The 24,474-nt window shown below is 40.5% G+C and overlaps 4 protein-coding genes across 8 annotated transcripts; 1 reads left to right on the top strand and 3 right to left on the bottom strand.

Annotated features, from left to right (window-relative positions):
• Positions 1-2,003: 2,003 nt before the first annotated feature.
• LOC139632094 (probable serine/threonine-protein kinase kinX) lies at positions 2,004-9,904 on the bottom strand. 2 transcript variants are annotated; one of them, XM_071496847.1, is made up of 3 exons: positions 8,355-9,904; positions 4,568-4,772; positions 2,004-2,972 (listed from the first exon to the last, which is right to left on the bottom strand). In XM_071496847.1, the coding sequence occupies exons 1-3, from the start codon at positions 9,756-9,758 to the stop codon at positions 2,917-2,919; spliced, it is 1,665 nt and encodes a 554-aa protein (XP_071352948.1). In that variant the 5' UTR covers positions 9,759-9,904; the 3' UTR covers positions 2,004-2,916. The 2 variants fall into 2 exon arrangements, with proteins under 2 accessions (XP_071352948.1, XP_071352949.1); XM_071496848.1 differs by having other exon boundaries at positions 4,614-4,772.
• Positions 9,905-10,031: 127 nt separating this feature from the next.
• Positions 10,032-11,736, bottom strand: LOC139632096 (sperm surface protein Sp17-like). Of its 4 annotated transcripts, none has more exons than XM_071496851.1 (4): positions 11,636-11,736; positions 11,221-11,448; positions 11,058-11,137; positions 10,032-10,927 (listed from the first exon to the last, which is right to left on the bottom strand). In XM_071496851.1, the coding sequence occupies exons 2-4, from the start codon at positions 11,372-11,374 to the stop codon at positions 10,880-10,882; spliced, it is 282 nt and encodes a 93-aa protein (XP_071352952.1). In that variant the 5' UTR covers positions 11,375-11,448; positions 11,636-11,736; the 3' UTR covers positions 10,032-10,879. The 4 variants fall into 4 exon arrangements, with proteins under 4 accessions (XP_071352952.1, XP_071352953.1, XP_071352955.1 ...); XM_071496852.1 differs by having other exon boundaries at positions 11,643-11,736; XM_071496854.1 differs by having other exon boundaries at positions 11,221-11,444; positions 11,643-11,729.
• A 50-nt stretch (positions 11,737-11,786) lies between these two features.
• On the bottom strand, positions 11,787-14,829 carry LOC139632095 (uncharacterized). The gene is made up of 10 exons (XM_071496849.1): positions 14,568-14,829; positions 14,081-14,386; positions 13,947-14,000; positions 13,823-13,858; positions 13,538-13,654; positions 13,409-13,433; positions 13,254-13,294; positions 13,108-13,158; positions 12,812-12,924; positions 11,787-12,056 (listed from the first exon to the last, which is right to left on the bottom strand). The coding sequence occupies exons 1-10, from the start codon at positions 14,803-14,805 to the stop codon at positions 11,925-11,927; spliced, it is 1,113 nt and encodes a 370-aa protein (XP_071352950.1). The 5' UTR covers positions 14,806-14,829; the 3' UTR covers positions 11,787-11,924.
• LOC139632431 (multiple epidermal growth factor-like domains protein 6) lies at positions 11,903-23,954 on the top strand. The gene is made up of 23 exons (XM_071497350.1): positions 11,903-12,029; positions 16,057-16,101; positions 16,305-16,419; positions 16,614-16,701; positions 17,097-17,285; positions 17,460-17,565; positions 17,671-17,904; positions 18,002-18,103; positions 18,290-18,481; positions 18,706-18,816; positions 19,286-19,478; positions 19,602-19,738; positions 20,040-20,264; positions 20,504-20,645; positions 20,783-20,906; positions 21,291-21,482; positions 21,607-21,744; positions 21,954-22,136; positions 22,291-22,485; positions 22,911-23,059; positions 23,178-23,346; positions 23,465-23,599; positions 23,793-23,954. The coding sequence occupies exons 7-23, from the start codon at positions 17,694-17,696 to the stop codon at positions 23,952-23,954; spliced, it is 2,760 nt and encodes a 919-aa protein (XP_071353451.1). The 5' UTR covers positions 11,903-12,029; positions 16,057-16,101; positions 16,305-16,419; positions 16,614-16,701; positions 17,097-17,285; positions 17,460-17,565; positions 17,671-17,693.
• The last annotated feature ends 520 nt before the right edge of the window (positions 23,955-24,474 follow it).

The raw sequence follows: 24,474 nt of genomic DNA, 5'->3' as shown, positions 1-24,474 counted from the left end.
AAGAGAAGTTTTATGCAGAGGAGGAGGCACGGCTGATAGAAAGCAGCAGGACTGCGGGAACAGCTGCTATTCGCCACCACTCTCCCAGGACTCAAACTCCTGTGTAGTCAGCCATCAAAGCTGAACCTCTTCCCCTCCACCTCTGCCCTCACTAAAAGCCGCACCTCCCTCTTCCTCTCATCTTCTAACACGCTCTAAATCAAGGGAGACACTTTCCAGTCAATAGAGTAGGAGAGACAGGACACAGACGGGGCCTGTGTGCCTCAGTCAGTTTGGGTGCGTGTGTTATGGCAGAAAACATTGTCACATGTAGTTCACAGCGAGATTCATGCCATCCTGTGTGAGTCAGACATACAGATGTGATATCACCATCATCTTTTGAGCTGGACTCCTCTGTGTTACAGTGACAGATGGTGATCTATCAGGTGTTGTTTATGCAGCTGCGGCAGTGAGGCCCACTCATTTATATCCTCCTACTACTGTTAAGCATATAAAAAATTGTCGCCATCTCCTAAGATGGTGAGGCCACAAACACAACTGGAAAGCAGATCATTTCGCCCCCTGCTGTTTGGCCTGGCTTATTCATCTCTAATTATCGCCCAGGAGACCACAGAGATCTTTTCTCACTGACAAGCTGTCTGAGAAAGAGAACGAACCAGCGAAGCAGATCTTTCATATGATCTACTCCTGAAATAGTTCACTTAACAAGTTGTAAAAGGGGAAGGGAGGGACAGAACTGTTATTCTATGGTAGGTTTAAGGATACCATGTGCTTTACAAACTCGCTCACATGACTCACACGAGGATCCAGTAAGCACCTCACTAAAATGATTTTCAGGCTCATTTTTTTTGAAAACATGTCTTTCCCCTCACTCTCAGAATTCAATCTACAGCACCAAGTGGGTGTTGTGCTATGTTTGGAGGTGTGCAGGATATTGATTGTTCACCCACAGTCATTAAAGAGACAGGAGAACATGGCCATGGCACCTCTGGGACTGAGTAGGAGAAAAGAGAGAATAGGTCCATATAAAACCCATAGAGGATGTTTATGAGAGCGTGGTGGAGGAGGAATGTCAGCCTGAGAAGGAAGTGCTCTGCACTCTGGCTTTGCAAAACAACTGAGAGCAAGACTCATGTTGGCTGTCCTACCTCTACAGCTGGTGACACAACCAAGAACTCGTGTGTGTGTGTGTGTGTGTGTGTGTGTGTGTGTGTGCATGATAGTGAGAATGAGTGACTTCAGTGGGATCTGTGTATGGGTTGTGTTTTTCCTGTGTGAGAATGCATGTGCAGTTTGAGTTTGTGCAGTGTGCTGTATGGCTCAGATGTGCGTGGGTGGGCTGAGTGGGAGCATTGGGAGACTGAAGATGCTCTAGCCCTGTTTCTCATAAAGCGAACAAGACTGCCTGGGCAAACGAAGCAAAAAATTGTGTTATTCTTTTGTGACATGAACAGCCTTATTGCAATAACGGTAGGCCATGTATTGCTAAATATTCGACAGGTACATACATGGCTCTGTGGTGTAGGTGTTTATATAATGCACTTGTTGATAGGATGACATTTTATAACTAATATAGAAACTACTAGAGAGGCTTTAACTGTGTAGAATCTAATTATCTAAATTGCCCTATCTAATAGGCATTATTAGTAATTTAAACGCAAATAATATATCCAGTATAATTGGAATTTGTAAATATTAGAAATGCACAATATTATGTTATGAATTAATCATGAGATTTCTCGGGTAAGAAGACCACTAGGGAGACAAAACATTGTTCCAGCTTCATGGAAACCTGCTCTCTCCAATTACCAGCCCTGCTTATGTTGCAGTGACACACACACACACACACAAAGAAAGAGCAGTTTTGGCTGCTGTAGTGTTATACAAAAATCTCAACTTTACCACCAGAGACGGAGGTGCCAGATGACATGAAGGGAACTGTTTGAAACAAACAGAGCCTTAACTTGTATTAATAAAGTTTAAAACAGACAGACATTTCAGCATATATTTAAGGTGGATTTATTAGTGTAATGCCATGACTCTACAGCAAAGTTTAACAAGATACTATTCAATTAGTTTTAAAGCATGAAAACTCTGCAAACTCTGACAACGGATTTTCACACACCTTATTTAACATAAGTCAAACAAGTTAAACCCACCAATACAACAACAGAGCATATTGAACCAGTGTCTCATAAGGTAAAGCTGTAAAATGCATCTGGAAAAAAAAAGAGTAATTACTGCATGCTTACTGTTCTGGAAGATCAGATTTATAGAAAATGCTCGAACAGGTGAAAAGAGAACTTACTTGTGATCAAAAAGATAATCAAGGCAATTGCAATCAGTAACTTAGAATAAATAGAACATACATGGCTACTTTTCTTTTGATATTTTTGATGTTTTAATCATTTTTGTAAGCAAGTCAAGTAGATAAATAATAGTCAAGATAAAAGCACATCAGAAAATAATGCAAAATAAATCATTTAAGCCACCACTTATGCAAAGTCTAATGCTGATGCATACAAGGTTTATACACAGATGGTAAGAACTGATCCATCCAAAATAAGCCCTGTTTAGCATTTAGAGGACATTCATTTTCACATTCACAGATCATCATCTAAAAACTAGCACACTACCAGAAGTTTCACAAGTACATGCAGTGAGTTGCAAATTCTGGGTCAAAGACATCCGTACTGATGAGACTGCTGGAGAAGCAGAGAAGGAGTGTTAAAGTTCACAAAATTCACATAACACACCCTCTAAACTGTTCATTTCCTACTGCTAATTTGTGTTGAAAAAGAAAATGACTCCTGGGGTAAAAAGGTGTGTCTGAAAGCCAGCCCAGCCAGCTTATGCCAGCCATCTCCCGCTACCTTCCTCCCCCTCTGTCTCTTCATCCAGGTCAGGACAGGGGTGTCACTGCTCTGGCACAGATGTGTCGTCTCTCTCTACTGCCCCCGATCCTCCTGCCTCTAAAAACAGAAATAGGCAAGGCATAGTTAAGCACTGCAGAGTCTTTACAAACAGTTTCTGTGCACACTCTTGTGGTCAAGGTTAAAAACTGTGATACATAGTCACAAACTGTAATGTTACTTGTGGGTGGATCTTTCATGAAGGCTAAAAACTTTATATTGAGCTCCTACTTAAGGAGGATACACTTTCAAGGAATCTTTCTATACTGCAAATATACTTAAGTACAATTTACATTTGAAGTTTTAAAGTATTGCACGATGCTGATAACTTTATTTCTGGTGATGCCTGACATATCTGATGAGCTCAAAAACCCACTTCTGTTGTGAAAAGGGGGTCTCCTCCAATGGGAGGTGCTCGGGATGCTCAGTTCCCGTCTGACAGCTACATTAATTCTGCTGTCCCTCTGAAACATATACTGTACCTAAAGCACCTGGAGCTATAAATACATCTCCTACATAAGCATGCAAGGCAGCCAGCAACTGGGTTAGGGAGAATCATTGACATAGATCCCTTGTGCCAGCCACATCCCCAAAGAAAATGCTGCTTTGTCTTAAACGGAAAAGGTGAAATTTCAAGGGCTGGGCACCTAAAGCCTTCTCTTACTTCTAAAAGAACTGCTCTAACTCGCACATTCCTGATGAGTTTTATTTTGTACTATTGTTGTTTGCAGAAATCTTTGGTTTTGGTTTGGATAAGCATAAAAACAAATCTAAATGCAACCTTGGCCTGTGCTGAAATACTAGACATGCTCAGGGGAACACAGAAACTGGACTAATTGAGTTCTGAAACCATTTCCTCCTCCACAGTTGTATAAAATAACAATTGGAAAATAACAATTGTGAAAATGTAACTTGACATTTTCCAGGTGAAACAACCCTTTGTGAACGTGTTTTCTTTCTCATCATTTAATAGCACATCTCGAAGCAGATTCATTAATCGTTTAAAAGCACATCTCGAAGCAGATTCATTAATGACCCTTTAACAGAAGAATTAATTGAAGGATTCGATCATCTGTTGCTGGAGACCTCATGGGATAATTAAATGAGTCACTCGGTTATGTATTGCATTAATTACACTTGGTGTAACCCATAAGGGGTTCTAATATGTGAATTTAATTATGTATAGATGTAAATGGTTTCTTTACCTCGTGTGTAAAATGATAAATCATTTTGTGTTCCTGCATTGTGTTTAAGTGTTAGGCTCTGAGAAAACATTACGGTTTCCTGCTTTCAGTTTAAAAAAGGGGTACCTGTAAAACCAAAGAAGACTAAAGCTCTAGCAACAACATGGAGATCATCCTTAAAATGTCAAACTAAATAGCAATACCCTAAAATACTACATGTATTTGCCTTATGCCAAACATTTACCTGCTTATTGTGTATAGAGTATCGAACTGTTTTATCTCAAAGTATCACAAGACTCCGGTCATGGTCTAATAAGCAACTTATGCTCTCCATGACTTACCTTATGTCACCTGCTGTAGTCACAGCGCGTGATGGGAGCCTCTGTTATCATCCTTATAGTCACTAGCCATAATGCCCTCTTTAATGGCATTATGTGACCTAGTCTTATCCCTTGGTTCTACACCACTGACCTGTGTCCCCCTGGCTGCCGTTGAGCACATCCCCAGTGCTGCTCACCTCCTCCCCTTCTGCTTTGTCCTCCGGCTTCATCTTCTTACGGGTCATGTGGCCACGGAAGCCAGCCTGGATCTTGGCAGCAGCCCTGTTGGCCTCGGGGTCATCCAGGGGGATGTCCATGATGTCCTCCTCCTCTTGGGGCCGGCTGCAGTCCTCCTGCTGTTAGGACCACAAAGTAGTGGTTTTTCACAGTAGGACAGCATATTACGTGAGCATATGAGGATTCACTGGTGGGACGATCTCATCCTTAACAGACTGTGTACGTATTTTGTAAAATGAATTGTATGTGCTACAACACTGTCTTTTTGCCACAAAGGGATGTGTGCTTGTTGCAGAAGAAGTTCACCTTTATTACATGACTTCAGTGGGCCTCTCAAGAGATCATTAACCTACATTAATCTGCCTTATTTGTGCTTTCTTTCTCCTGTTGTCAAATAATGTATAATACACTGCTGGAGAAAACATGTCTGAGTCAGACTATTTTGTGAAAAATTACCATGGTCTGCTGTGTTGTTTTTTGTAATGGATTGATTATGGATTGTTGTTATGGATTCCCAAACTTAGCAACAGACAATGATTATGAGATCACTGATTATTGTTCATTACACAAAATAAATCTGCTTATTCGGATTTCAACTAAACAGGACTTATGGTTAAAAAAGGGTTAGGTATAAAATCCTCTTTCAGGGAAAGAAATAATGGCTGAAAAGGATGACCCAGCGAAAATGCTACTGCAATCAAGACCAGCAGCTCATTCAGTGACTGAAAGTACAGCATCCACTGTCCCATAGGAAACATGGGGTGGGCGGAAGAGAAATTCTGGCTTGTCATAAAGTGTCAGTGGAATAGCGCCAAGGCTTTCGATGGGTTATGTAAACACCAATTCAAATTGTGTGGCGAACACATATCAGCTACACCCCGTGCCTTGCTTATAGAAACAGATTGACATTTCATACAAAGGCAGCCCACAGAACAAGCCCACTGTCATCCCACTACCTTGGTGAAGCAGTGCATCATGTCTCCAGTGAAACCCCTCCAGTGTAGGAGTGTGACCACCCACCTGTTCAGCCAGCATTCATTAGCCTCTGTGTCTGACTGCTCACTGAGCTGCCAGAATCCAGCTTTTTTGCAGAGATACAGGGCTGCTACACTGGATTTTGCTGGCCACACACCTTCTCAGGGGTCTTATTGTTTTTATTGCCTCGGACTGTTTTTATTGCCTTAGACTTAATTCATGACTTAATCCAGATTTAGTATTAAGATCTCAGGTACCATAATATTGTCCACTTATGATGAAAATAGCATAAAAGCTATATTATATATATATGTGTGTATATATATAGCAAATTTATGTAGTCACTTCGCTGTGAGTCATAAATACACAAATGGTTAACATACAATTTACTCTAAGGATAAAGGCACAAAAACATCAACAACACACATGGCAGTATGCAGTTTGAGGACAACTAAGCACTAGTGAACACCGTTCATGACTAATAAATGGTTAAAAATAAAAAATAAAATCTATTAAAAAAGTTTAATCTGAAGCTGTTACTTACATTGTGACAGTCCATGTCTTACTCTCAGAGATGACTTCAGTCTTCAGGTGAGCTGACCTAATATGACTCGTATGCCTCAATTTCTATGTGGACCAAGCAAAGCTCTCTTTAAGCGAGTCTCCGGTATAATACAGATGCCTCACTGGCTCTTACTAACAATCACTGTATGTTCAGTAACACCCGCTCACACAGAGTGAGAGAGAGAGACATACAGTCAGTGAGAGAGGAAGAGAGAAGGAGGGAGGGAGGGAAAGAGAGACCTCCTACAAACATGACAGCATGTGTTCCATCTTTTCAGTCCCATTAAGGTTGCTGACCTACTGTGTTCACATTACTGTTGCAGACCTTTAACAGAAAAGCAACATTAACCAAGCACAACGTACAGACTTAGGAAGACTAACTGAAACAGGCTGAATATGAACACAATTTCAGCAATTTAAAGTTTGACAGTTTTGAAACAAGTTAAAATGATGGAATTATTTAGGGTGGATATTAATTAAGAACACACTGAGTCACTACCACATGGACCATGCATCATAAAAACTTCTCAAGTTGCAATGTTACAATATTAAACTCCACAAATAAAAATAAATGACCAACATAGAAATACTATGTAAAAGCCAGATGGTCATAAAAAATTATTGCTGACTTTCAAATTGTACTAATAGCGTGGAAATAAAAAAGTGTAAGCATCTTGGACTGTTTTTACACTAGGAGGTGTTATAAATTTATTAGAGGCAGAGTGAGCTAACAGCCCTCTCCATCCCTCTGATCCCAGCTGGTATGGCCGCCCACACTCCTCTGCCAGCCTCAGAGACAAGACGGAGAGGGAGAGAAACAGAAAACATCCATTTATCTGAGTTATATCTCTGACTTTAACGCTCTCCTGCTGGTTTGCTAATCATTCAAACAATATGTTAAGTTATCCTCACGCCTAATTTAACTAAGCTGACTCACTTAATCAATTCACTTTGCTAATTTGTAGGAATGATAACCACTGTGTAATTAAATTTACTGTAATCAATCATAATAGTAGTTATTCTGCTCATAGTAGCCTAATCATCAGTGTATTTAACACAGTATTTTTCCACCTAAAATTATTACAGCATAGGAACATCATTGTGGGCACTTGTGAACAGCAAGGTAAAGGCAAAAAAGTTTAAATAAAAATGTGAGACAAGCCATTTAAAATACTGCAGCCAAGACACTGTTAGAATAGATGGCCTATATACTGTGCAGTTTTGTGATAGTTTCATTTCAGCTGCTTGCTCTAAGCAAGAGCATACAAAATAATACTGTACACAGGAATACAAAAAGGGCTATTTTACTGTTTAATCAGTCAGTTAGAAACTGCTATTAAAGGTAGATTACTGATACAGATGGTGCTTAGCAACTCTCAGCATCACCATCTCCTATTAATTCCATGACGACACTAAGAGAGAGCAGGATGGTGAGGGGTTACCATGGTAACAACTTCGTGCCCCTTCCTACACTCCCTCCCTGCATGTTTAGAGCCCTGTTGGTCCAGACAAATCAGACGGGACTAACTGTGACAGCAGTAAAAATGTTAAAGGCCTAATTCACAAGACAAATTGTCCAGTCTGTCTTTTATGATGATAGATTATTGAATCAAGTTTCATTCTGCGGAGGCTGTGGTGGCTCCCAAGAGGAGAACGGATCTGGCACTAACAAAGCAAGTGTATTACAGTTTTATGAGCATGCGGCAGAGTAAAGGCCTCAAACAGCATCTTCGAACACATGTGTATATGAACAAAGACACAGATTATGATGAATTTTGAAACTGAAACTACAATTTCTGTACATTTCAGTTTAGACGATTTTGATTATGACCCTCTCAATGACGTTTAAAGTTTATCAGAGCAACTACCATACGACTCGTCCTTAAAAAGTTCATTTATATAGGCTACGTGAGACAGGAATTGGAGCAGAGCAGAGTGCAACCTAGCTAAAGACACCTGTGTCAGAAAGTGTATGAATTTTTATCCTCAGCCAGCTGATAAAAGTGGAGGAGATGTGGTGAGTTGCAATAGCCTCTATTAAATTCAAACTTATGGCAACAAATGGTAAAAAAAAATCAGGGCTATTTTTATCAGTGCAAAAATGTTCATCTGTAATGTTAAGGTATATAAAAATGTGTGTGTGTGTGTGTGAAACCCTTTACCTCGTCACTACTCTCGCCTCCAGGGTGTGTGGTACCATTTTCAGACCCAAGTGGCCTTTCTTCTTCTTGCTGGTCAGCAGCTGTCTTATCTGCACTATGGGTGCGGCTGATGCTCTCTTTACACATTGCATCACTCTTTTCTTGGACCTCAGAATCAGTCTTTCCTTCTTCTTTGACTTCCTCTGCTTCCTTTAATGTAACCTCTTTTTCTTCCACTATATACTCTGGCTGTGACTCTACAAGTGCTTTCTGACTCTCTTCTGGTAAATGTTGTGAACTTGCCTCTAAAGTTTCACTCTCTGCCTCCATTGCAGTTGCTGGTGTATTTGACTGGGTTACTTGAGATGAAAGTTTTTCTACACCGCCATCATTAATGTCGTCATTCTCCATCTCACTATAATCTTCTGTATGTATGTCCTCTTTGTCTCCGCCAACTGTGTCTGTCCTCTCATCATCTTTAAAGTCAGGGTTGTATGACTTTGTCTGTTTCTCAGAATCCTCATTCTGGTTAAGTACGCCTTCTCTTTTCTTCTCGTTATCTTCATTTGTATGATCAATTTCATCCTCTGGGTTCTCTTTGTCTGCCTCGGTGGTGGGCTGATGTGATGAGCTCACACCTTCTTCCCTCTCATCATCATCATCATCATCATCACTGTCATTAAAATTAGAGTAATTTGTGTCCACCTTCTCCTTCATTATGTCAGATGTCCTGTGCCGACTTTCCACTTCCTCCCCTTCAGAGTTAAATTCTTTTTTAACTCCCTCCATTTCGGGTTCCTTGTGTTGTTGTGGACCAGATATGTTTTGGTCTGTTGCCATTGCAGTAACATAATTAGACTCTCCCTCCTGTTGCATTTCTAATATCTTGGTCTGCAAGACCTCTACTGATCCCTCTTCCTCTGGCTGTTTCTCCCTGACCGCAGTAATCTGCTGAGCCTCTGGAACATCTTCAAAGCTAATTTCAACCAAAGAATCCTCATTTGGTGTAGCATTACTATCTAAACCACCCTCAATATGAGCTAAACTTGCATGTGTTTCCCCATAGGAAGCTTCAGTCTCTGTTCCTTCTTCCTCTTTTGTTTTTTCCGCCTGATCTTCTGTTTCTTGTTGATTGCCCTCGGTGGTTACAAATTGAGACAGTGATGGTGGTACAAGAGTTTCCTCAGATTGGGGTTTCAAGCTTTCCTCTTCGACTACATGTATATCATTTTCAACAGTGGCTTTTTCTGTTGTTCTCTCAGTTCCACCAAGTTCTGTAGCACAAATGTCCACATCAGCCAGCCCAGAATATGGAAAGACCTCCACTGGTTCTTTAACGTCAGTATTTTCCTCTCCTTCTGAGGCTGCAATCTCATTATCTACAACTGCAGAGTCTTGTTTATCACCCTCCTCATCTCCTGCCATTCCTAACTCCTGAGCACATACATCTACGTTAGAAACCCCACTGAACAATAACAAGTTAGTGGACTCTAACTCAGATTGACATATTTCTTGGGCTGGAACAGAGCTGCTACCATTTTCATTAGCTGTCCTATTAACTTTATCAAGTGTATTTATTGTTGGGTCTTCCTCTTCCTCTGTCCCACTCAGTTCATCTGCAGCTGGGTGTCTGCTGACGGATTCCCCTTCTGAAAGTCCCTTTTCCACTGAAATAATGTGTTTCTCTGTAATATCTTCTTCTTTTGTGCTTTGAGTAAAATCAACCTCTTCAGATATGTTAGGTTGTGTGGTGGAAAGATTCGAGGCTTCTGCTGAATGACTTGATTCATCTTCAGTTTGGGAGTCATATGATTTTTCTCTAAAAAGTACCAATCACAATGAAAGACTTAAGGTGAGAAATGTTTAAATTTGATGCTTCTCTAAAACCATGCAATGTCATAATGCCTGTATCACACTCATCTGGATCCTGTCATTGTGTTGCTGCAGCTGGTGGTCTCTTGTCAATCAGTCCTGCTCTCTCTGTTCTCACCTTCAACACTGCAAAACTAGAGCTTTCAAAACTGACATGATGCTCTGTGCTGGTTCTGGGCCTCTACCCACAATGTATTTTTGCTTTACAGGTTTTTTACATGGACCTCTCAGAAAAGTTTATGCGTAAGATTCAGCCATACCATCCATACTAAACAAATTACTAAATAGATAAAATTAAAAAAAATACTATTTACTACTGCATTTGCTTATAAAATCTGAACACACAGTTTTAACAAATGTGCAGTGATTATTTTCTGGCACTTAAAAACTGTACCTTCCATTGTTGGGACAATGCATGTATGTCCAAACCTCAGAGCAGATATAGCTATGGTGTGATTATGCAGTGATAACTTCAGATTTGCAGATGACTTTGTTTGATTTTGGTCCTAATTCTGTTTTCTAATTTCCCTAATCAGGACTACAGAAAACTTCACACCAAGTGACTCCTGATTCAAATCTTTTAGTTGTAACTTTTGCCACTATCCTTTCCCTCATGTTCATCCTCTCCCTCTCCTGTCGATCCTCTTGGCTGTTCATAGCACATAAGGTGAGACTCACTTAGAGATGTCGATCTCTGTTGCAGGCTCTTTTTCAGGACTAGCCTGTTGGGGTGAAAACAAACAAAAACAAAGTTGTAATGGTAAATAGAGACTCACTGAAAAAGAGAGGGAAGATTTATATGTATGCTGAGAATAGTTGGCTTGAGTACTGTAGGTTGATTTAGTAGCCTACCCCAATGGCCTTGAATGCATGGTTGTTGTAAAATCTATCTTCCAGTTTAGCAGCCCACTCTGCAGAGTCCATGCCACTCTCTACAAAAAAAGAAAACAATAATCATTTTTGACAGCCGATGATGGCATTTGTCTCATATTACCACATAGAAGGTTGGCGTTACCTTCTCTTTCTTTGAGAAGAGCATCGAAATACTGTGCAGCATATTTAGGGATGTCTTCAGGCTGGTCTCGTAGGACTTCTCTGGCCAGTCCCTCCAGGATTGTACCAAATCCTCTCGGGATCCGCAGGTGAGTGTTAGAGAAAGGCACTGACATGTCGAGGATAAACTTGGACGGTAACTAGGGATATCTGACCAGGGGAAGTTTTTCCTCAGCAGTTTATTTCCTTTCTTCCCGATGTGTAGCGCGGAAGGGGAGAAGAGCTAACGTTAGCTGTGAACTTTCTGAACAACATAACACTGACTTAACGTTCATAGTTCAGCATATGAGCTACACACCACTTAAACTGCTTATAATATATATATATGTATTCAGTAAAAATTTTGAAAATGTCGAAACACAAGTAATTAGTCACACCTGTTACCTGAAATGCCTTGCAATTCGCATCCACCTTTACTTTTAAATGCTATGGCTAGCAACAGTGGGCTTTTTGTTGATAACTGTTTCTAGGCAACGACTCTGACTACGGAAACTGACAAGGCTCAAACTTCAGTAAACTCACAAGAAGTAATGTTAATGTTCTTTATTGGATATAATTACAAGTTCATGGCACTCTTGAAGCAAACAATGTAACAAAATCACATAAAATAGCATTATTTACACATGACGTTATTGGCACGGTCTGACGTGTGTCCCATGTCTCTCTTCAGGCATATGTGATGACTGCATATTCCGAGTTGGTGCTCATTTTGCGGCTGACCTCTCTGGGCAGGGGGACATGCAGCCTATCAGCTGATCGTGAGGCCTGCAGGTAAGACCTTGATTCATCTCCCCACCACTGGAGGGGAAGCAGAGAAAAACTCATGTAGCATGTTGGGAATAGAAAGACTGGCTCAAGACTTTTTACAAGCCCTCTCCTATTGCTCCTTATAATATTAACAGTTCCACTAAAAGATAAAAGTCTTTGTATTATGTGGTTTGTTCAAAAGTGACAGTAACACGTTTGCGGTTAACCACAATTTGTTTCCTTCTTAACAGACAAAAATAAAATCTATACCGCTGTAGTCAATCCTACCTTCATGAAAGCTATGTTGAGGTTTTATGTAACAGATTTAAAGACATGGTATATTATATTATAACACTGTGAGCTGTTCCTAGAGTTTAGTCCAACCTAGTTGATGTAAATACCTAAAATAAATAAACTTGTAGCTGACAGTATGTCAATTTATAATTATGAAATATGTACACGTTGTATAATCAAGTAAGAATAATATAAGAGGTGTTAACATTATGATATAAAATTAACAGAATCCACATTTCTAGAGTCCTTTGTCTGGCAACCCCAAAGTGACTGACGCTCTCTACATATAGTGGCTCCTTTATTCACTCTAGCCTTGAGCTGGCAATAAAGCATAGCCAAGTAACTGCTCATTTATTTAAGATATAATCTGGGTCTTTGATGTGCCTCCTTGTACACCAACAGCAGTCAAGTGATCATCATAACACAGGCAGTCACCAATTTTAGATTTGTGATTGTGATCTATGGTTGCAGAGGCGTGCTCAGAACAGAGCAGTGGAAGTCTTGTCTCTCACCTCCTTTTGATCTCCAGGTGTCAAGTAGCAAACCTGAGTGAGCTCTGGCGTACTGACACCTCGGGCAGCGATCATTATGTCAGCATATGGAACCTCAGTGTCACTCTCATTATCTAAAAAAAAAATATATATATATATATATATATATGTATATATATCAGTAATTATCAGTCTTTTAATTGTGTTTAATTGTATTATTGTGTGTATTATGTTTGTATTGTACTTTGTATCGTAACCAATGATGCCGTGTCACTTAGAAGAGGTGTGTGGTGTGACTCTTCCAGAGGTTGTCTTACCAGGTGTTGGAATCCTCAAAGTCACTCTTTCACTTTGTGTTGACAGTGATCCTGGTGAATATGACAGGCAAGAATGATAGAACTGCATTTGGAGGCCAGAAGGCCTTGCATTTTATATTTCATATTTTTAACACTACTTAATTTACCCTTCACTGGTGAGAAGACAGCATGGGATGGTTTTGGTGAGCTGAAACAGAAAATAAAGAAATTAACCAATAAAACAATTAGCAAAGTCATGGATTTATTTTAGGTTTATTGAACACACAAGTTGGCTCAAAAATCATTTGTAAATTGCACTCACCTTGACCTGGATAGAACAGGCTCCCCTGGGATGTGAGACATCGTTAATAAAATTGTGTGTAATTTCTCATTCTGAAATTATTACTTTTTACAGAAAATATATGTTCATAATGTAATATTCTGTAATCACCTTTACCATTCCAGCTCTGTCTGTTCCAGTGCAGACACAGATATGCAGCCAATGCTGCAAGCACCATGGCCACAGCAACGGTAACTGTTGCTAAAACCTTAATTCCTGTAAATTCGCCTGTTAACATTGACACAACAGAACAAACTTAGATTGTATTGGATCAAAAGGGCAACTTTTCCTTGTCAGTTCCACATATAGATGCACATAATTATACAAAATTCATATATAGTCATTATATATATTAATAAACTTTATATTCTGCACTGTTTTAAAGTCCCTTCTCACCTCCACTTGAATCTTTGGGCTTAGCAGGAAGAGATGCTGAGAAATGTAGAACAGCCTAAATTAATAAAAGTAATGTGATCATGCAATATTTTACATCAGCTTAAGAAACATAAAAGGTTCTCACCATTTTTAGTTTCAGTCTTTGAGGTAACTGTGCAGTTTGGGGCATTTGTTTGAGCTGAGAACAAACAAGCAGAAAACACTGACATCAGACAAGATATATCTTATAATGATTTTCACATAATAATGTTTATTTACCTTCAAGTTGCAGTAAAACAATACGCTTTGTTTTTTGTGGAAGCTGAGGGTCATCTGTGTGCTCTATGTAGCAGGTGTAGCTCTTTTTAAGATCTTCAGCAGACACATTTGAAAGATGAAGAGATGTTGTGCAAAAGGTGCTCGTGCTGGTTGTCCCCTGACAGCCAGAGTTGCCTGGTGCTTTACTCCAACAGCCCCGAACAAATCCGCTGGAGCAGTTGTAGGTGCAGTTTAACGTTAGAGAGTCCCCTAACACTACAGTCAAGAAATCAGTGGGTATCTTTATATGAACACAGCTCACAAAATCTGTAAAGAGATGAAATTTGGCCTTCTTTAAAAATAAACATTACTTTACATCAAATAATGAGCATGATACTAAATAACAGGCATGACTTGTCTAGTTGAGAGCATTATTGAATGCATGCACATGTATAGAAACACTTATTGCTTAAATCCAGAACAATGATGAAGAGTATACAAATCTTACCTTGCGTCACCCACAAAAAGAGCAATGTGAAGTGGACTGAGATCAGCATTATTGCCCCTGTTTTTCTGATTCCTGCTACCTTGAAAAACCAGCAATCAAATATATCATGCACTTGGAGTTTAGTGATGCTTGCACCTGCAGAAAAATACTGAAATACCCACACATACGTGCCAACTTTTGGGGAGGAGTACAGGAAGTGGTCTACAACAGGATTTAGAGCTATGTAAAAATAATTCATAAGTTTCCATCTCTTGTACTTGACTTCCTGGAAAATGATTTCTTTTGTAAAGGACAAAATCATACACTCAAAAAAAAAAAAAAATACACCAATGACCCACTAACATTTAAATTACCAAAATTTAAGTATACATTAATACGCGGCATGTATTTTGCACCTGTCGTGAAGAAAAGATACGGAACATGACAATGTGGTTTGCACGTATGCCTGCAGATGCATCACTGCAGCTCACTCTCTGCTCGCGCAGAGGATATATCTTACATTCATTTTCCACTGTAATTAAATCATTTATTTTTAAAGCCTCAGCCTCTGAAGACAAAGGGGATCTTTTGTGATGAAGCATTCCTCATTTGCCTAATATATAACCCTGTTCCCAAAAAAGTTGGGACACTGTGTAAAAATGTAAATAAAAACAGAATGTGATGATGTGCAAATTATGTAAACCCATATTTAATTAGAAATAGAACAAAGGCAACATATCAAATATTGATATTTTATTGTTTATGAGAAATATATGTGCAATTTGAATTCGAAGCCAGCAACATGTTTCAAAAAAGTTGGGACAGTGGTTTGTTTACCACTGTGTTGCATCACCTCTTCTTTTAACAGCACTCTGTAAACGTTTGGGAGCTGAAGAGATCAGTTGCTGGACTTTTGAAAGTGAAATGTTGTCCCATTCTTGCCTGATACAGGATTTCAACTGCTCAAAAGTTCGGGTCTCCTTTGTTGTATTTTTCGTTTCATGGTGATGCCAAATGTTTTCAATGGGTGACAGTTGTCCCAACTTTTTTGGAAACAGGTTTGTGTATGATTCCAGAAATCTTTCTGATTTTTTATTATTTTTTTTAATCTTTCCCATATTTTATTTTATATTCATTATAACCTCTAAACTAATTACATAAGTGTTCATAAATAAGTTCATAAATAATTTAACAGATCTACTTACAGAGACAATATCTAGGTTAGCTTTAGCACATACTCATACATTATGAAGGTGGAAGGTACAGTTACAGAACACCATGGCACGCCATTATCAGCTAGAGCAGTCACCTGGGAGTCACGTTTCGTGCTCTTGTTTCACTTTCGCTGACTGCGTGCCTCTCACTTTCAGGCCTTTAAACTATCAGTCATGTTGGCTCAGACTAATCAGCTTTGAATGAAAATATACAAATAACTGAAACAGACTACACTTGATTGGAGATTCAGTGATAATGTGCTCAGGGAAAGTAATGTATGTGTTTTGTTCTTCAGTGTCATGGTTTTTTCTGCTGCTGACTCAATCTGGACTTGCCTCAGGTAAGAACAATGACTGTTAAAGGGTATGTTGTTGGTTTTGGTTGGTTGGTTGATTTTTACAGTTTTTTTTTTTTTTTTTTTCCGTTTTTTTTTTAAAAATTTTATTTTTTAACAAATTAAGCTTATTTAAAAAGAAACAAAACCACCTGAAAGGCTTCTACCCAGAAGAACTTCTGTTCCTTACATGAATTTATTTTTGTTAGAATCATCTGAAGCGAGTACAGACCTCCTCGTCAGCAGAGAGACAGACCTTGATCACTGCCCAGGAGGAACATACTTCTCCCACCGACTTTGTTTAGAGTGTCCCCCTGGCCATTTGTAAGTCATCAAAAATCTATAAATCAGAAATTTCTCTTTAGAAATTACTAAAAAATACATAAATTAGACTTTAGTTTTTGTTCCTTTGAGGAATCACATGTAAGAATTTGAAATGTGACATGAAATGTCACATTTCGTGTCACATTTAACTGTAATATAATATTTTTCTTATAAAATATGTTTCTTTCGTATAGCTGTCCTGGCAATGTATCCGCACCTCATAGATGTCCAGCAGGAACATTCAACCTCTACACAGGAAAAAGCAGGATCAGTGACTGCAAGGTAGTAGACCTGCAAAAAAAAAAAAAAAAAAAAAACACTTCATCATACAGCTCAGTGCCTCCTAAACCTGTTCTGTAATTGCTTCCTTTGAAAACCAAAGAAATTGCATCTTTTTCTTGTCTTCCTAGCAGCTGAATAGACCTTTTTCACAGCAGACATTTTGACGTGTCAGAATGTGGACACCAGTAATTACTGCAAAGCAATGCAGCAGTTAAGAATCAATTGTTTGAGAAGTCAGAATGTCTGCAGTGAAAAAGGTCTGTTCACCTTTAGTTTCTTCTCTCATCATGTGCGTCTGTGCCTGAAATACCTCAAACATTGTGCTTGACGCTGTATGCCAGGTAGTATTGTTGTCATTATTCTGTCTTCACTCATTTCATTTCTCTATGTTGCAGCCTTGTTTTCCAGGTCTGATCAGTTCAGAGGACAGAGTGGACTGTAGGCTGTGTCCTGCAGGTTTTTCATGTGACCCAGCCAATGGGACGCTCTCATTATGCCCACCAGGACAACATTCTCCTGACGGGGTCCTCCAGTGTCTGACTTGCCCTGTAGACTCTATCTGCACCTCTGGATTCCCTCAGAAGGTATCAATGGCAGCAAACTTTGTCAGTTCCAGATCCTCTTTGTTTTGTTCTCTATGTTTTGTACATGAGAAAGAAGAACTTTGACAGTAGTATGGTTGGTGAAATGTGAAATGTGAAATTGGAATTATGAAAAGTCATTGCTCTGTTATTGATTTCTTATTATGTGCCTTATAGTGTGGGCCTGGCAAGGAGCCCAGCCTAGATCACACTGTATGTAATGACTGTGCCCCGGGCTCCTATTCCACTGTGTGCACTATCCAGTGTCTACAGTGTCCAGCAGGTAATGCAGAAAGACCATTTGAATTTGGATTTAATTAACAAATGTGTTAATTTGTGATTATTAAGATCCCCAACAATTACAAAATGTGTCCTCTTTCTGCCATAGGAAGTTACTGTCCAGATAAGGGGATGTCTCAGCCTCTTCCCTGTCCTCCTGGTTGGTCCTCCACACCTGGAGAGACTTACTGCCATAGCTGTAGTGATACATCCCCACTGTGTGGGAGAGCCGTGGCCTACAGTTGGAGCCAGCCACTGCAAAGATCTAGTCAACCCATCACCTGTCGTCCAGGAACATACAAAGACACAAGGGAGGGGTTCATATGTATAGTCTGTCCAGTAGGTTAGTGTTGACACTGCTTACTGTCATTCGTATTACAGTTTTCCTTCTTCCTGAAAGAAGCCTAATGTGTATCTGGGCATGCTTTTCTTCACCCCAGGTCATTACTGTGTAGGAGGTGTAGCTGTACCTTGTCCTGCAGGGACTTATGGCACTAAAGAAGGTCTGCAGAGGCTGAGAGACTGCACAATCTGTCCCGCAGGTAGACGGGCAAACCTTCTATGTTATCGTACTTATAGTTTCACACTCAAAGTTATCATTTATTCATAAAATCATATCACTTTAACCATAGATGTACCCACTCAGTTACGGTGTCTCTAGTCTTCACCATATATGATATCCCGTAAAAAATGTTCTTATGACCTTACCTATAAATACTTTTCCCTAGGGTTTTACTGTCTGGAAGGCAGCTCATGGAGACCCACCTCCCAGTTCCTCTGCCCACAGGGCTATTACTGTGAAGAAGGCACTGCCACCCCTCATGGGTCACCTTGCCCTGCTGGTACAGCGGGGGAACAACTGGGTCAGACAAGTAGGGCAGCCTGTAAGAGATGTGGAGAAGGACGCTTCTGTCCTGCAGGTAAGTCTTAGCACTAATAATGGAGCAACAAATATTGAAATGCTGAAACAAAATTGTGTAACAGTCAGTCACTACGGCTATACTTGAAGAAAGAACATGAAATGAAGATCGAATTTAGAGCTAAAATGTTACTGCAGGATGCACTGTGCCCACTGTCCCATTTAATATGTTAAGCATGTGTCTGTGTGTGTGTGTGTGTGTGTGTGTGTGTGTGTGTGAGACAGGCTCATCGGGTCCTGGCTTGCCCTGTGCTCGAGGGAGATATTGCCCTGCTGGAACCTTGGAAGAAGTGATATGTCCTCGAGGCACCTTCACCCCTCATCAAGGCGCTATAAGTGAGTTTATATACCACTCATCACGTATATTTTCCCTTTGCCAGCAAACAGCTCCCTATTTGGAAACAGCTCCCTCAAAAGCTCAGCTAAACCGATTATGGTGCTATAGCAGTCTATCTTAGCAAAAACTCAGTGATAGTATAAATATGTAAGTGTTGTTTAGTTACCGTGATGAACTGGATTATGTGGATGAGAAACTGCAACAGATGGATGCCGAGAGGGCATAGGGAGATGCGTCAATAAAAAAAACACAACTGCTGATCGCAAGCTGCAGCTGTGAGTCCACTATAGAAGAGATGATGAAGGGAAACCTGACTGTGCTGAGCAGTGAGTAAAGAGCAGGGGTAGATCACAAAAATGATGCTTTTAAATATGATTCTTAACATCCGAATAAAGTAGGCCCACAGTGTATTCTGAACCTGCATTCGTCTCAGCATGACAACAAGATGTTTGTAACTGTTTCCTCCAGGTGTGAAGGATTGTCTCAAATGCCCTGCTGGCTTTTATTGTCCTGAGGGGACAAGCGACCCTGTACCCTGTCCACCAGGCTCCTTCAACCCCCTAGAGGGTCAGGATGAGCTGGCTGATTGCAGAGAATGCTATGCAGGGAAGGCGTGCACACAGGTAGCTCTGAGAGCCCCCGATGTAGACTGCATGCAAGGGTAAGTAAGCTCTTCAGATGGAAGAAAAGGTTTTATATCAAGCACGCTTCAGTGATACTGCAAACTTCTTGCCTAAAATATAACCTATCCTATGATCCTGATCAGTTTGCCTGAATCCTATAGGTTTGTGTGTCCTCCTGGTTCCTCCAAACCCAACGACCCAGCTAATGCTTGCTCACCGGGGACACTGAGCAACCGCACTGACCTCACTGACCGCTCACAGTGCCAGCAGTGCCCAGCGCGATATGCTTGTCTTCGAGGTGCCATTTATCTTTCACACAAATATGTGTTCGGTTGGAATTTAAAAGCACTGTTTGATATTTCATAGCATTACATGAAATGAATGTATTTGCTTTTGCCTAATAAATAATGATTAATGATGAATGTCTCTAGCAATTTGATCACTATATCCACATTAACTGTCACTGAATTTCCAAAGATTTTCTTGTGTTAACATATTTTAAAAGCTATATTAACAATTTCCAAAATATTGTCAGTATATCACCATCAAGGTATTTGGTCAAATATATATTGATACCTATATCATTTATACTTTATCAGGAACTGGTGGTATCCAGAGACCACCACTCTCCTGCTTTGCGGGGCATTATTGTCCCCCTGGAACTATGTTCCCCACCCAGTACAAGTGTCCTGTAGGCACGTGGAATGGTCACAGTGGATTGGAAGCTGAAAGTGAGTGTCGGCCGTGCCCACAGGGATGGTACTGTTTGGCTGGGTCTGGAGCTCCGTCAGGTCGATGCAGTTCTGGACATTACTGTCCTGAAGGTATGCAGGAGCACGACTGGTAATATAGGTAGTATATACAGTATATTAACTTAATACATCTGTTTACTGCTGTAATTCAAAAGTGAAACATGCTAAATGTTTATAGTAATTAAATGTTTTACCTTGTAAACTGGTAAAGACTAAATACAGTTTTACATACATTTATTTTGTTTTCTGTTACAGACCTGTAATCATGACTCATTCATGTGCATATAACTGTGTCGATGTTTCTTCACCAGGGACTGCATATGGCACCCAGTTTCCTTGCCCTGCAGGGACGTACAGCATGCGAATGGGTAACAGGCACAGAGAAGACTGTCTGATTTGTCCTGAAGGCTCCTTCTGTCAGCAGGGCACCTCCAAACCTTCACCGTGCCCACCGTAAGGAGTAATTGTGTGTGTGATGATGAAGAGGGTGATGATATGGAAAGAATTTGCTATAAAACGGATGAAATTAAGGATTAAGCTGGTGTAATGCATATGATTTAGTACATCCGCTCTGTGCTGTCTTTCTCCAGCTCCACATTTCTCCGTCTGAAAGGAGGTCGCAGACTGGAGGACTGCTCTGCTTGTCCTGCTGGCTATTTTTGTCCCCACTCAGCCACTGTCAACCCCAGAGTGTGTGGAGCTGGCAGCTACTCTGTGAGGCCCCATCTTTAACACAGTCCACAGTGACTGGTCAACTGACAGAAGCAGTGGAAACTAGCGCTTGTGGTTTCGTCTTGTCCTTCCATAAGCCATTCTGATTGTCCTATTTTTAGATTAGCATTTTCCACCCACAGCAATATCGTCTTACATTACTCACCATGTATGTACATCTGTAAATGTCAGGGTGGTTAAATTTTATTATAGTTCATTTTTTGCTCTCAGCATTGAAGCAATATCAGTGTTATTCCTGCATCTTCTAAGTCATATCCTTTTCTCCCTTGCGTTTTCACTCTGTGTTTTTCTGTGTCCCTCCCCCAAACAAGTTGATATCTTTAACTTCAACTCTCTGAATCTTCCTTCACATTCTCTTGTGTGTAGGACGAGGCCTCTGTGCAGTGCTCTCCCTGCCTGCAGGGTCACTACTGCAGTAATGAGACCACTAGTGAGGAAGCCATGTTAAGCGTCATGGTGTGCCCCCCAGGCTTTCTCTGCTCTCAGGGTTTGGCCCGAGACCCCCAGCGTTCAGCCACCCTCTGTCCGCAAGGCTTCTACTGCCCTGGAGGAGACATCGTGAGTCAAAGAACGATACATACAGCTATGGAAGAATTTAGTTTAATTGACCTGGTTTGCTTTTTTATATGTTTGAAGCACTTTTGGAGCATTAAACTACCTCCAAATGTGATTTCCCTCATAGGATCCCAACCCCATTCCTTGCCCCAATGGTAGCTACAGTGAATTTCCAGGTCTCCGTGACGTGAGCGAGTGTGCCCAGTGTCCTGAGGGGAAGTACTGTTACACTGAGCAGCCTCAAGAGCAGCCTATTACCAGCCCTGTAAGTTACCAAATAAATGAGATGTACAGTGTTTGAGGAACAAATATCTCTGACCCATTTTCAATCTAGTAATTATAAATGGTTGTATAATCATATGTGTGTATTATGTTTTTTTTTTTTTTTTTAGATTTTTGATAGCATCAGTTCTAAGTGAACAATGTATTCAAAAAATAAATGATACAATTATCTTCTGCTCTGTAATGTTTCAGACAGGGGTGTGTCCTGATGGGCATTATTGCCCCCTAGGGACTGGCTACCCCTATACCTACCCTTGCCAGGCTGGCCAATACAGGAACAACACATTTGGTCACAGTGGAGAGGCGTGTGTTTTATGTCCATCCAGATATTACTGTGGCAGATTGGGAACTCACATGCCCTTAGTCTGCCCTCAGGTAATGTGGGACTCTGTGGCATTTAAAAAAACGTTTGCATGGAGGAGACAGTAACTTCTCCATAGGTGTGCTTTCCACTACATATGTAAGGTCTCAGATAGTAATAATCTGTTTCTTTCTGTCTCTCCTTTTCTGTCTGTCACACTATTTACAGGGCTTTTACTGTCCAGAAGGCACTTCTACTCCAGAACCGTGTCCTGAAGGAACCTACAGCTCACGCTCTGCTCTCAGTGATGAGGCTGAGTGCTCTCCTTGTGGCGGAGGCCAGTATTGCACTGGTGTGGGACTCACAGAGCCCTCTGGAAGCTGCAAAGAGCGCTTCTACTGTAGAGAGGGAGCCAAGTCTGCAGTACGAGAATGCTATTTTAATAATTTATTAAATAAAGGTTGTTAGTCTGTAAATCTTAATCCTTTCTTTATACATTTTGATCTCCTGCAGCTTCCATAAAATGGAAGCTTCCTGGCTTCCTGTGGTCCACAAATAAATTTAGTTAAGTTAATGATAACATCTTCTCTAACTGATTTGTTTTCTCAAGAAGAATTTTAGAGGATCTTTCTATACCAGTGACTCATCACAGGTCACATATGCAAAACCACTCACGTTAAGCCAATTTACAAGCTCTGATATTCAGTGCCATGAAGAAACTCACATTATAACACATTAATTATTATGTATTACTACCCATTACTTGTAATGGGTATTTTAGGAGTGAAATTATTCACTACAGAACATTTTTGCTTCTCTTTACATGCATGCACCGTGAATATGTCCAGACTCCAGTTGATGGTCCAACTGGAGGTTTGTGTCCAGCAGGAAGTTACTGCCCTCCAGCTTCTTCTACCCCTCTCCCCTGTCCCCCCAGCACCTTCAGCAATATCACTGGCCTTGGCAGACCTGAGGAGTGTGTCAGCTGTCCACCAGGGTAATGTAACTCATATTCACTGTCTTCTTTTTTAAAAAAATATGATTATTCTGACATCAGTTGATTTATATAAGAGGGGTATGTGAAACTGAGGCCAATATACTTCTGTCCTTGTCAGGTTCTTTTGCTTAGGTTACAACAACACCACACCTTCAGGTCTTTGTTCTCCTGGTTACTACTGTACGGGTGGCTCAGCTTCGCCAGTTCAGAATGAAGCAGAAAAGGGTCATTTTACCCTGGAGGGGGCATTCAGGGCACAACCATGTCCTCTTGGCACTTTTCAGATGGTAGGAGATCATCCACACAGAATACCAAGTGCTGCTCCTCTGAAATTGTGCTGTTAAAATTGGATAATGACATAATGCCATATTCAAGGTTATTCCCCTGTCTATAAATCCTCCACAGCATCGAGGTGCACAGTCATGTGTAGACTGTAAGGGAGGCAGACTGTGTAACCAGACAGGCTTGTCCCTGGCACCACTGTGTCCCACAGGACACTACTGTCCTCCAGGGTCCTCTGTTGCTCGCCCCTGTCCTCCAGTAAGTGTGTGTGAGAATGTGGGTGTGTCTATTCAACTGCTCATCCCTATTCTTCAGTGTGTTCTTACTCTGTCAAGTTCGCTGAATCTCTTATTCTCTTATTTCATGATGCACTCTAGCATCATGAATTTCGTCTTTCCTCTATTGAACTCACATAGTCAATATTTAAAAATTTAACGATGTGATTATTCAGGGCTCCTACTCTGACCAGCCTGGTGGCGATGCTGTGCAGCACTGTCGGCCATGTGAAGCTGGTTGGTTCTGCAGCAGAGCCAGTCTCTCTAGCCCTCAGGGTCTCTGTGAACCAGGACACTACTGCACCTCTGGAGCCTCCACTGCCTCTCCAGTAAGATGAATAACAGCTATCATAACTTGGCTTATCCAAGAAAGAACTGATGTTTAACTAAAAAGCAGAAAGTATGAAATTGAAAGAGAAACATAATTACACAAAAGCATTTTAAGGTGTGGTCAGTGGCAGTGTCTTTATGTAAGCTCTAGACAGAAAGTGTTTCTGTCCTGGTATCTGAGGTTGTGCACAGATAATGAGATAATTAATTAAATCACTTCATTCTGCAGGCATTTAAAGGAATTTCATTGGCTGCTATGTTTGGATGTCATATTACCAAACTGCTGTTAAAATAAGCTATTTGTTCACTCTATAAACATGTTTCATATGCAGCAATGTAACAAGAAACCAGGCTATAATGGTTTTCAAATTTACCATGCTGGTTTCTGAATGATACACGATGATGATGAAATCTTTGGCTCTTTGTCCGTTTTGTGGTTGTTGATGATTTATGCTTCTAATTTTGTTTTGCTCAAATGAGGTAATGCTGTATTTTGTTAGCATGTACAGCATATAAGCGAGGGAGAAA

This window comes from Trachinotus anak, unplaced genomic scaffold (genome assembly GCF_046630095.1).
Source record: "Trachinotus anak isolate AG129_WGS33_773 ecotype Australia unplaced genomic scaffold, CSIRO_AGI_Tana_v1 ptg000014l, whole genome shotgun sequence".
NCBI lineage: Eukaryota > Metazoa > Chordata > Actinopteri > Carangiformes > Carangidae > Trachinotus > Trachinotus anak.
The sequence above is the reverse complement of the archived record's forward strand: the minus strand, read 5'-3'. Positions and strand labels throughout refer to the sequence as shown.

Excerpts from the sequence above, each read along its gene's own strand:
- LOC139632095 (XM_071496849.1), bottom strand. The coding sequence starts at position 14,805 with ATGAATTATTTTTACATAGCTCTAAATCCTGTTGTAGACCACTTCCTG. Across the intron at positions 14,387-14,567 it reads CTTTTTGTGGGTGACGCAAG|ATTTTGTGAGCTGTGTTCAT; the intron begins GTAAGATTTGTA and ends ATCTCTTTACAG. Across the intron at positions 13,859-13,946 it reads AAAGACTGAAACTAAAAATG|CATCTCTTCCTGCTAAGCCC; the intron begins GTGAGAACCTTT and ends TACATTTCTCAG.
- LOC139632096 (XM_071496851.1), bottom strand. The coding sequence starts at position 11,374 with ATGTCAGTGCCTTTCTCTAACACTCACCTGCGGATCCCGAGAGGATTT. Across the intron at positions 11,138-11,220 it reads TCTTCTCAAAGAAAGAGAAG|AGAGTGGCATGGACTCTGCA; the intron begins GTAACGCCAACC and ends CTTTTTTTGTAG. Across the intron at positions 10,928-11,057 it reads ATGCATTCAAGGCCATTGGG|GCTAGTCCTGAAAAAGAGCC; the intron begins GTAGGCTACTAA and ends TCACCCCAACAG.
- LOC139632431 (XM_071497350.1), top strand. The coding sequence starts at position 17,694 with ATGTCTCAGCCTCTTCCCTGTCCTCCTGGTTGGTCCTCCACACCTGGA. Across the intron at positions 21,483-21,606 it reads ACTGCCCTGGAGGAGACATC|GATCCCAACCCCATTCCTTG; the intron begins GTGAGTCAAAGA and ends TTTCCCTCATAG. Across the intron at positions 22,137-22,290 it reads TGCCCTTAGTCTGCCCTCAG|GGCTTTTACTGTCCAGAAGG; the intron begins GTAATGTGGGAC and ends CACTATTTACAG.
- LOC139632094 (XM_071496847.1), bottom strand. The coding sequence starts at position 9,758 with ATGGCAGGAGATGAGGAGGGTGATAAACAAGACTCTGCAGTTGTAGAT. Across the intron at positions 4,773-8,354 it reads GAGGCGAGAGTAGTGACGAG|CAGGAGGACTGCAGCCGGCC; the intron begins GTAAAGGGTTTC and ends TGGTCCTAACAG. Across the intron at positions 2,973-4,567 it reads CGGCAGCCAGGGGGACACAG|AGGCAGGAGGATCGGGGGCA; the intron begins GTCAGTGGTGTA and ends TTCTGTTTTTAG.